General features: G+C 42.7%; 1 protein-coding gene across 3 annotated transcripts in view; it reads right to left on the bottom strand.

Moving 5' to 3' along the window:
- The window catches only part of arid4b (AT-rich interaction domain 4B), a 189,830-nt gene that overhangs the window by 26,991 nt on the left and 150,440 nt on the right, over window positions 1-12,399 (bottom strand). For all 3 annotated transcript variants that reach the window (XM_048531756.2, XM_048531758.2, XM_048531759.2), the window contains 2 exons: window positions 3,055-3,262; window positions 340-1,497 (listed from right to left, as the gene is read on the bottom strand). In XM_048531756.2, the coding sequence (XP_048387713.2) occupies window positions 340-1,497; window positions 3,055-3,262 (1,366 nt within the window). The remainder of the gene's footprint in view (window positions 1-339; window positions 1,498-3,054; window positions 3,263-12,399) is intronic.

Raw genomic sequence — 12,399 nt, forward strand, 5'->3', positions numbered from 1 at the left:
AACAACTGCACCTCCCAGTCGCAAACCATTTCCACTCCCCCTCCCATTCCTCAGATGACATGTCCATAATGGGCCTCCTGCAGTGCCACAATGATGCCACCTGAAGGTTGCAGGAACCGCAACTCATATTCCGCTTGGGAACCCTGCAGCCTAATGGTATCAATGTGGACTCTCCCCATCCCCCTCTCTGAAGAAGGGTCTAGGCCCGAAACGTCAGCTTTTGTGCTCCTGAGATGCTGCTTGGCCTGCTGTGTTCATCCAGCTTCACACTTTGTTATCTAAAGATTTCTGGCAAACTCTTTGCAACATTCTGAGTTTTGTTTCTATGCAATCACTTACTTTTTTCCTTATGTTCTGGCTCGGGTTGATTGCTACTGCTGGAGCTAATGCTGGCATCAAACCCTGTTGGGGAGACATTGCCTTCGGACTGCCCTTCTTGCAGCTCCCCTGTCACACTATCCACCTCGTTGGTGCTGTCAGTTTCACTCTTAACGCTTTGGACTTCCTCCTGGCTTGGAGCCAAGGTTTGCGTGAGCACAGTGTTTGGCTGTGGCCTGGTGGCCTCTGTCACTGTGACTGAGACCGGAGACTCGGGAGTGGTGGGTGGAGTATTGAGCACTGAGTTGCTACCACTGCTGGGCATTTCTCCCTTCTTGTCCAGCTTTTCAGCTGGTTTCTCCTCGTTGGGTCTGACAGGGGAGATAAGTGATGGTGCAGTTTCAACTTCCACGGCTGGAAGCCTCTCCTCCTCTTTGGCAGTCTTGGTTGGTCCCTCAGCCTTTGCCTCTTCTGGTGCCACAGGTGGTGATGACGTGGTCTCAGTATCAGAATCAGAGAAAAGCTCCTTCAGGACCTTCTTCGGCCACTGGATCTGGATACTTGACCATACGTCTTTCCGGTCCTTCACTTTTGCATTCTGAACCCTTAATTCGGAATTATTTAAAAGCTTGATCCTTTTCTCGGGCATTTCTGAGAAACTGGTAAACAAAGTGGTGTGCAGAGGTTTCCTCTTTTCCTGCAATCCATTGTGTTTTCTGGTGGGGGAGCTCTTCATTTCAATTCTTTCACTATCCTCATCCGAGCTGCTGCTGCTGCTAGTGGTAATGTTGAGGGGAGATTCTTTGCCTTTTGACCTCTCACTCTTGCAGTTAGGTGACCCCTTTTGCGTCCAGTCTTCAGCTCCAACTCTTTTCCTCCGGGAACGCTTCATATGCGACTTTGCCCATCTCTCTGTTGGTTCTTTCTGACCAGTGAGTTTCAATCTCACGGTTTCCTCCTCCTCATCTTCAGAACATTTTCCCCTTCTTACCCATTCCAGAGGGTCTGAGATACTTCCCAATTTGGCACCAGCTGTAGGCATTCCAGCAGTAGGAAGGTTTCTCTGGTCCTGAAAGGCTTGCTCCTTCCTCTCCTGCATTGTTGAGTCGTGTTGTGGATCTTTTCTCCACGTGGCTTCACATTGGGTGCCATCATCATCATCACTCTCTTCAGAGCATCCTAAGAATATAAAAGACAGATAAATCAACATGACTTAAAAGACATGAAGCCAAGCACTATTCCAATAATCATTTACCAGACCAAATGCCTGTTGAGTTAATCCGGTATCCTTTCATTGAGTCCCAATTTTCATAAAGCTTCGGGTCCCAAAGCCTGACAGACATGAGCAAGAGAAATAAATACATCAGAGGACCTTTCCAATCTCAAAAGCAACACAAGGAGATAAATGGACACAATCCACATCTAAACAGCTTTTGTTGATTGGGGTATGGAGGGAAAATTGTGTGCCCTTCAACCTCTCACCTTTTCTGTTCGAGAAATCCATTTTCACCCAGTTTTTGGTGACGGGTGATGACTCTTCTCACTTCTGGGCCAGTTTTACATGTAATCAGTTGTCGCTCAGCAGGTAGCAGGTTTGCCTCAAACTACTGTAGATTTTCAAATCCCACCACATAGATTTAAGCCCCTAATTTACAATTACACTACCAGGACAGTATTGAAGAAGCACATCACTGCTGGAGTTCACATTGTCAGACGAGGTAGAAAGTCAATATCTCATCTGTCCTCCTAAAAGATCCTATGACACTACTTCAGATAAGAGCTGGGGTGTTCTCCTTGGTGATCTGGCCAACATTTATCCCCTGAACAATCATTTCATCTAATCATTCATCTCATTGCTGTTTGTGGGATTTTGCTATATACAAATTAGCTGTCATTGTTTCTGGAGTACAGCAGTGCCTACCCTTCAGAAGTACTTCAATGGCTGCAAAACACCTGTGGAATATGTCGAAATCATGAAAGATTCAATAAAAATGCAAACTGTGTGATCTGTAACCATTTCAAAATTTGCTGACAACACAAAATGTTCAGGAAGATGATGGAAGACTTGAAATGGATGTAGTTTGGTAAAACAGGTAAACATGTGGCAGATTAAATTTAATGCAGAGCCACACAAAGTTATATATGTGGCAGGAAGAATGAGGAGAGACAATATAAAATAAAGGGTACAATTTAAGGAGCCTACAGAAACAGTCTTAGGGTTGTAAGTACACAAATTATTGCATGGGGCAGCAGGATATTGATCCTCTGTTGTAACAGGGTCAGAATCCAGGAAGATCTAACCAGTGTTCCTACATCATGCGGACTTGCAGCAGATCAAGACGACGGCTCACTACCAACTTCCCAACGGCATCTGCGGACAGTGACATTCTCAGATTATGAATGAATTAACAAAAACTACACTGAACTACATGAACCACAAGCCTTATGAATCCACAATTCCTGAGAGTACGATTACGGTCTTGGAATCAGTCTAAGATAGCTAATTAATAACATTAGCTGTAAAATTCATGAGGGTGCTTTTATTTAGGTGTGCTTTTCGCAGTAGCTAACAGCAGCATCTACAGCTTAATATTCTCTGCCAATGATATGTCATTTCTGAAATAAGTCATTAGAGTGAATATGATGCAACTTTCAGGCAGTAATTTACAATTCAAAACAAACATGAAGTATATATCACTTCATCACTTACAGCTCTATTTGAAAGGAAAGTCATACCTTGTACTCCATTGAGAATGGAATGGCCTTCAGTCGAATTGTCTTGCTCACAGCCTCTTGTTCCTACTCCAATTAATATTGGTGAAACGTCTGAAGATACTGGGTGAGCTGGAGACTTTGAAACTCGATGGACTCGTGCAGACTTGCTGGGAGATTTATCTTCCTTATCTTTTTTATCACTACTTTCCTTTTCTTTATCCACTTTGCCCTGAAAATGCGGATATCATAAATATTTCTTTTGCCAAATACCATTTATTTTGTAGATTAACATTTAACAGGGATTGCTTTTATGCAAAACTGTATGGGTTATAAGGAGAGTGCTACATTCAGAAAAATTATAGTAGAGTTGTATGAGGTGGAATATAGATTCACCGAGATTATTCTGGGACTAAGAGAGTAGAACTATCAGGACAGATTACTCAGATTAGGGCTTGTGTTCCCTGACAGCAAAATTTTAAAAAGGATGATGGAAGAATTTACAATGCTTAGACAAGCTGTAATGGTGGACAGAAAGAAACTTTTTCCTCTGGTGGGGGAAATTCAGAACAAATATCATAATCTTAAAATTAAATCTAGGTTTTTTGGAATGACATCATGGATACCTTTTCACACAAAGCATTCTTGAAATCTGGAAACCTCTCTCCCACAAAAGATTTAGATATTGAGATTCATAGACTTTTATTCAACAAGCAGTTAAATGAATCAAAAGCAGGTAAATGGAGTTCAAGGACAGATCAGTTATTTATTGTGGAACAGTCTTGTGTGGAGGGTGTTGCTGACCCACTTCTGTCCTTATCCATGGTTTATACATCTGAAACATGTTCAAATTAGCAGCATATGAATTCCCAATAAACCAAGGCAATAATCTGGACTGCTGGATGTTGTGTGTTTGCTCGCTGAGCTGGAAGGTTATTTTTCAGCCGTTTCGTCACCATTCTAGGTAACATCATCAGTGAGCCTCCAACAAAGCGCTGGTGTTATGACTGCTGGATGTTGTGTGTTTGCTCGCTGAGCTGGAAGGTTATTTTTCAGACGTTTCGTCACCATTCTAGGTAACATCATCAGTGAGCCTCCAACAAAGCGCTGGTGTTATGTCCCGCTTTCTATTTGTCTGCTTAGGTTTCCTTGGGTTGGTGATGTCATTTCCTGTTCTTTTTCTCAGGGGATGGTAGATTGGCTCCAAATCAATGTGTTTGTTGATGGAGTTCCGGTTGGAATGGCATTCCAACCGGAACTCCATCAACAAACACATTAGCTCCAAATCAATCTACCATCCCCTGAGAAAAAGTACAGGAAATGACATCACTAACCCAAGGAAACCTAAGCAGACAAATAGAAAGCGGGACATAATACCAGCGCTTTGTTGGAGGCTCACTGATGATGTTACCTAGAATGGTGACGAAACATCTGGGAACAAACCTTCAAGCTCAGTGAGCAAACTCACATCCAGAACCTCAACCTGAGCTACAAATCTTCTCAAAACTCGCTAATCTGGACTGCATTACAGAAATATAACCAATAATTATTACATTGACCCAAAGATGTAGGTGTGCACCGACGTAAAAGTGGCAGCGTATGGAGTACACTAAACTCTGAAGCACATTACAAACACAACACAATGTCTGATGATCACAATCTTTTCTCCATATAGCTCGTGGATGATTTTGTCTGCAAACTATTTTTGGTGCACAATCAGGACAACAAATGAAAGTGATATGAAAAGAACAAGTACACCTTCGATGTTTCCTGCACAGCACTGTGGTATCAGTGGGTTATCCATTAGTAACAGTCATCAATTAAAATTCACAGCAAAGTCTCATTATGCGGCTCAATCAGGGTATAATCAACAACAGCTTGAAATGCCACTGAAGCAGAAAACAAGAAAATACTTAATTGGATAATAAGGGTTGCATGAAAAGTCATGTTTGGTTTTTTTCACTGAAAAAGGAATTAAAAATTTGAATGAAGAATTAGACATAGAATAATTGAAAGATGAAGGAATCATTATGAACATAAAATGAACCACCTACAACTTGGAAGCATAAAAAAGTGAACCACTGCAAACCCACAGTTTTGGGTTCTGCCATTTGGCACTATGAGCCATATTTTTCATTTAAATTTCTCTCCATCTCCTAAATAATAACATTCAAATCAGCATGTCTAGGGAAACTGGCGAGGATTGAAGCGAGACAAAAATACTAAGAAACCGTCAACAACATTTAGTGTCAATACTCTTCTTTCTTCTGTCCTCAGTGGATTATTCACAACTGGGAAATGATTCACTAGTTGCGGCCAAAGCAGTCTTTATAAATTTGTTAGATCCACTAAAATAATCAAAGAAGTACATCCCCACAGATGTCTTAACACTAATCAGGATAATGGATTCATTTATTTCAGATATATTTGACTTTTTAATTTGATTCACATATTAAGATCACAATTTCTGTCTGTTAGATGGAGCATCTGACAGTGAGAGGAGCACTGGGTCCAAGCTGTCCATGTTGAGCCTACTCCGAGCCTTCCTTATCAAACTCAATCAGCGTAACCCTCTAGTCTCTCCTTCCACCAACGTTCACTCAGCTGTTCCTCAAACTGCACACATAATAGTCAATTAAAGTGAGTTTCACATTCTCACTGCTCTTTGGGTCAAGATGTTTTTTCTGAATTTCCAGTTTATCTACTGATGACCTACGTTCTAATATCAGAGATAAAATAGCTTTTTTAGAATTTCAATTAGGGTTGTCAACTCTATTGAATATTTGTATTCCTGGAGGTTTCATCACACTTGCTCCTATCTGCAACTACCAACTCAGTCAAATAGGTTCTATACCTAACTCCATTACTTTCATAATTAGCAAAGAGGAGAGTTCCAAGTAAGTGAGAAAAAAGACCTGTATTTTTTTTTAAAAAGTATGACACTGCAAAGTTTTTCTTGCCTTCCCAGTCTCCACTGGGAGGAACAATATAGTTCAAATTATAGAAACAAATCTCAGGAGCAAGTAGATTTGTATACCATATGCTTCTGAGAGATACACAACAGGGAGGTGCAGGTAGAAACTGCACCCTGTCACAACCCATCTTAATGGATCAGGTAAGTCTTTGTTGCAATCCCTCCATTTACCAGACTAATTTCTGGGATGGCAGGACTGATGTATGAAGTGAAACTGGATTGGTTTAAAAAACTGAGGGGAATCTCAAAGAAACCTATAATATTCAAAAAATTGCAGGAAGATGGCCATGGAGTCCAGAACCAGACGTCACAGTCTAAGCATCCTCCTGGCAGGCTCATACAGTGGTGAAATTAGACAGGTTTCAAGGTGAGCTGGCAGGATGGATACAGAACTGGCTTGGTCACAGAAGACAGAGAGTAGCAGTAGAAGGGTACTTTTCGGACTGGAGAACCATGCTCAGTGGTGCATAATAATGATTTTCAGGAGGACACAGGTGGTTCTATCTTAGTGCAGATGACACAAAGAGCTACAGGTTGTGCAGTGAATTGCTAGAGGTTGCAGCAGAATACAGATGGGCTGGGAACTTGGGCAGAGAGATGGCAGATGGAATTTGATCTGGACAAATGCGAGCTGATGTATTTTGGAAGGTCTAATGCAGGAGGAAAGCATACACTAAATGGCAGAACGTTTAGATGGATTAACATACAGAGGGATCTAGACATACAGGTGCATAGTTCCCTGAAAGTGACAAAGTAAATGGACATGATAGTCGAGAAGGCATATAGCATCTTGCCTTAATCAGTTAGGACATAGATTATAAAAACTGGCATGTCATGTTGTAATTGTATACAACTTCCTGGTCAGGAAAAAGAAGGTAGCATACATTGGGTTTAAGCTATTGGGCTCGAATGAATCCCTAGATGATGTAAAATATGTAGGAGTACACTGAAGAGGGAAATCAGAGAACAAAAAGAGGGTATGAGATTGATCTGGCAGATAAGATTAAAGATAATCCCAGGAGGTTTTATAGCTATATTAAGAATAAAAGGGTGGCGAGGGAGAGAATATGCCCCCTTAAAAATCAGAATAGCCATTTAGAGCCATAGGAGATGGGGGAGATTTTTAATGAATATTTCGCCTCAGCATTTACTGAGGAGAGAATCATGGATGCTAAGAAAATGTAAAGGTTCTCAAACGTTTCCAAAATAAAGGTTCTCAGACATTTCCATTGGGGGTCAGCTCAGGAACAGTGAATGGACTGAAAGGGAACTAGAGAATAAGGCCAGTAAGACTCAGAGGAAGAGCAGGTAAGGTGTGGTTGCTGATCAAAGTAGATCTGGTGGACTGAACTGCATCTGTAAGAAGTATTACAGGTAAGGCAGATGAACTTAAGAGATCGGATTCGTACTTGGAGCAATGATGTTGTTGCTACTACAGAGGTTAAGGAAGGGACAGGATTGGAAGCTTAATGTTCCAGGATACAGATATTTCAGGCAGGATGGAGGGGGATATAGCAGGGGTAGGGGAGTTGCACTACTTGTTAATGAGGAAATCACAGCTGTACTGCGGGAAGATACCCTGGATGGCTCATACAGCGAGGTAGAGCTCAGGAACAGGAAGGGTGCAATCACAATGTTTGGGGTTTACTATTGGCATCCCAATGGCTGGCGTGAGATAGAAGAACAGATACGTAGGATAATAAAATGTGAGGCTGGATGAACACAGCAGGCCCAGCAGCATCTCAGGAGCACAAAAGCTGACGTTTCGGGCCTAGACCCTTCATCAGAGAGCCTGATGAAGCTCTCTGATGAAGGGTCTAGGCCCGAAACATCAGCTTTTGTGCTCCTGAGATGCTGCTGGGCCTGCTGTGTTCATCCAGCCTCACATTTTATTATCTTGGATTCTCCAGCATCTGCAGTTCCCATTATCACAGAACAGATATTTAGGCAGATTTTGGCAAGATATACAGGGTTGTTGTCTTGGGCGATTTTAGCTTCCCATATATTGACTGGGGTTCACTAAGCGCTTGGAGCTTGGATGGGGCAGATTTTGTAAGAAGCATTCAGCAAAGCTTCTTGAAGCAGTATGGAGATAGTTCAACTAGGAAAGGGGCTGTACTGGACTTAGTAATGGGGAATGATTCTGGGCAAGTGGTTGACGTCTCAGTAGGGGAGCAGCTCAGGAACAGTGATCACAATTCAGTAAGCTTTGAGGTACTGATGGATAAAGATAAGTGTAGTTGTCAGGTGAAGGTACTAAACTGGGGGAAGGCTAATTCCAACAATATTAGGCAGGAATTGAAGAATGTAGATTGGAGGCAGAGATCAGAGATTTTGAGATCAAATCAACATCTGGTATGTGAGAGGCTTTCAAGTGTAAGTTGCTGGGAACTCAGGACTGGTACGTTCCTTTAAGGATGAATGATAAGTATGGCAAGTTTAAGGAATCTTGGATAACAAGAGATATTGTGCACCAAATAAAAAACAAAAAGGAAGCATTTATTAAGGATACGAAGCTAGAAACATACAAAGCATGGGTGGAAAACAAAGAAAGTCAAGAGAAATTTAAGTAAGGAGTCAGGAGGGCTAAAAGGGGTCATGAAAATTCACTGGCCAACAGGATTATGGAAAATCTGAAGGATTTTTATACATCTATAAAGAGCAAGAGGGGAGACAGGCAGAGGGTTGGCCCACTCAAGGACAAGTGGGGGGGAATTTATTTGTGGAGCCAGAAGAAATGGGCAAGGTATTAAAATAACTATTTTGCACCTGTATTCACCATAGAGAAGGACTTGATGGATGATGAGTCTGAGGCTAGATGTATAGATAGTTTGGTTCATGTTGTGATCAAACGAGAGGAAGTATTAGGGGTTTTGAAAAACATTAAAGTAGATAAGTTCCCAAGACCTGATGGGTTATACCCCAGAATACTGAGAGGTCTTGAGGGAAATCTTTACTCACTGGCTACAGGGGAGGTCCCAGAGGAGTGGAGAATAGCCAATGTTGTTCCTTTGTTTGAGAAAGGTGGCAAGGATAATCCAGGTAATTACAGGCCGGTGAGCCTACCGTTGTGGTAGGGAAATTTTTGGAGAGGATTCTTCAAGACAGGATTTACTCCCACTTGGAAATCAGTGGGCATATTAGCGAGAGGCAACATGGTTTTGTGAAGGGTAGGTCGTGTCTCGCTAACTTGGTTGAGTTCTTTGAGGAAGTTACGAAGATGATTGTTGAGGGTAGGGCATTGGATGTTGTGTACATGAACTTCAGTAAGGCCTTTAACAAGGTCCCACACGGCAGACTGATACAGAAGGTAAAGTCACAGGGGTCAGAGGTGAGCTTGCAAGACGCATAAAAAAAACTGGCTTGGTCATGGAAGACGGAGGGTAGCAGTGGAAGGGTGCATTTCTGAATGGAGGACTGTGACTAGTGGCGTTCCTCAGGGATCAGTGTTGAGACCTTTGCTGTTTGTGTGATAATACAAGTGATTTGGGGGAGAATGCAACTGGTCTGATTTGTAACTTTGCTGATGACACAAAGGTTGGAGGAACTGCGGACAGCGATGAGGACTGTCAAAGGATACAGCTAGATATAGATTGGTTGGTGACTTGGGCAAAGAGATGGCAGATGGAGTTTAAATCAGGAAAAATGTGAGCTAATGCATTTTGGAAGACCTAATCCAGATGGAAAGTATACAGTAAATGGCAGATCCCCTAAGAGTACTGATAGGCAGAGGGATCTGGGTATACAGGTACCCAGGTCACTGAAAATGGCAAAACAGGTGGAGAAGGTAGTCAACGAGCCATATGGCATCCTTGCCTTCTTTAGCCAGGGCAGGGAGTTTAAAAATTGGCAAGTAATGTTGCAGCTTTATAGAACCTTAGTTAGGTAGCATTTGGAATATTGTGTTCAACTCTGGTCGCCACACGAGAAGGATAGTGGCGGCTTTGGACAGGGTACAGAAAAGATTTACCAGGATGTTGCCAGGTATGGTGGGCATTAGCTATGAGGAAAGTTGGAGAAACTTGGTTTATTCTCACTGGAACAGAGGAGGTTGACGGGTGACTTGATAGAGGTCTACCAGATTATGGAGGGGGTGGACAGTCTGGACAGTCAGAAGCTTTTTCCCAAGGTGGAAGAGTCAGTTGCCAGAGGCTCTGGGTTTAAGGTGTGAGGAGCAAGGTTTAAAGTTGATGTACGAGACAAGTTCTTTTATACAGAGGATGGTGTATCCTTGGAACTCCCTGCCGGGGGAGGTAGTGGAAGCAGATACTATAGTGACTTATAAATGGCGTTTTGACAAATACATGAACAGGACAGGAATAGAGGGATATGGTCCTCAGAAGGGTACGGGGTTGCATGTCGGTGCAGGCTTCAAGGGCTGAAGGGCCTGTTCCTGTGCTGTAATTTTCTTTGTTCTTTTGTTCTAAAGATCAACCAACTTTGGACAGTCAAGCTCTGATTAAGGATAGTCAGCATGGATTTGTGTGTGGGAAGTCACGTCCGCCAAATCTTTCATAGTTTTTCGAAGAGGTAACCAAGAGGATGGATGAGGGTAGAGCAGTGAATGTTGTCTATATGGATTTTAGGAAGGTTTTGACAAGGTCCCGTACGGCAGGTCGAATGAGGTCCAGGGAAAGCTAGCTATTTGGATCCAAAACTGGCTCAAAAGGGAGGAAGGCGAGGACGATGGTTGAAGGTTGTTTCTCAGACTGGAGACTAGTGGTGTACCATAGGGGTTGGTGCTGGGACTTTTGTTATTTGTTATTTACATAAATGATCTGGATGGGAATTTACAAGGCATGATTAGTAAGTTTGTGGATGATACACAATGAGGAGATATTGTTGATAGCGAAGAAGGTTATCAAAATTTAGAAGGATTTTGATCAGATGGGGAAGTGGGCTGAGGATTGGCAAATGTGCTGCAATACAGGTAAGTGTGAGGTATTGCATTTTGGAAAGTCAAACCAAGGTAGGACTTATACAGTAAATGCTAAGATCCCGAGGAGTGTTGTGGAACAGAGGGACCTAGGAGTACAAGTACACAGTCCATTGAAAGAGGTGTCATAGGTGCACAGGGTGATGAAGAAAGCATTTAGCATGCTGGTCTTCATTGGCTGAAGCACTGAATATGGGAGTTGGGATGTCATGTTACAGTTGTATAAGTCGTTGGTGAGGACGTACTTGAGAATGTTGAATGCAGTTTCGGTCACCCTGCTATCGGAAGGACATAGTTAAATTGGAAAGTGTGCAAAAAAGATTGACGAGGATGTTGCCAGGACTAGTAGGCCTGAGTTATAGGGAGAGTTTGGCAAGAACAGGACTTTATTCCTTAGAACGTAGGAGAATGAGGGGTGGCCTTATTGAGTGGTATAAAATCATGAAGGGCATACATAGGAAGAACTCAAATAGTCTTTTTTCCGGAGATGGGGAATTGACAGCTAGAGGGCATAGGTTTAAGGTGAGGGAGGATAGATTTAAGAAGGGCCCAAGGGGCAATGTCTTCATGCAGTGAGTGGTGCTTATATGGATTGGGCTGCCGGAGAAAGTGGTTGAGGAAAGTACAATAGCAACATTTAAAAACCATTTGGATATATACATGGATGGGAAGGATTTACAGGGATATAAACCAAATGTGGGCGATTGGGCTAGCTGAGTGGGCACCATGGTCAACATGGACTAGTTTGGGCCACTATGGCTCTATAATACTCTCTAACTTTAATTAGGCCATATATAGAACATTACATCGAGTTTATCACCAGAAGCTCGTGGAGGCTTTGGAGAGGACACAAAAAAGGATTACAAGGATGTTACCTGGTCTGGAGGGTGTTAACTAGAAAGAGACTAATTTGAACCAAAAGAACTGCAGATGCTGTAAATCAGGAACAAAAACACAGTTGCTGGAAAAATTCAGCAGGTCTGGCAGCATCTGTGCAGGAGAAAACAGAGTTAGCGTTTTGGGTCTGGTGACCCTTCCTCAAAACAGATGGTGGCTGCGAAAACATCAGTTTATATGCAGAAAATAGGGAGGTGGGTGGGGTAGGGAGTAAACAATAAGATAGAGCCGAAAGAGAGAGAAAGACAGTGGGACAGACAACGGAGTTGCTAATGATCAGGCTGGGAGGGTGAGTAGTTGTTAATGGGGACGGTTAGTGACTAACAATACTGGGTGTGTAGTGGCAGGCTATGTGGTATCAAGGCTTGGTGTGAAGGGTGGGGGGCTGGTACATGGGAGAGTTTAGGACCTAAAATTATTGAACTCAATATTGAGTCCGGAGGGCTGTAGGGTCCCAAAAGCAGAAAATGAGGCGTTGTTCCTCCAGCTTGTGTTGGGCTTCACTGGAACACTGCAGCAAGCCGGAGACAGAGATGTTGGCCAGACAGCTGGGTGGTGCATT

This window comes from Stegostoma tigrinum, chromosome 4 (genome assembly GCF_030684315.1).
Source record: "Stegostoma tigrinum isolate sSteTig4 chromosome 4, sSteTig4.hap1, whole genome shotgun sequence".
NCBI lineage: Eukaryota > Metazoa > Chordata > Chondrichthyes > Orectolobiformes > Stegostomatidae > Stegostoma > Stegostoma tigrinum.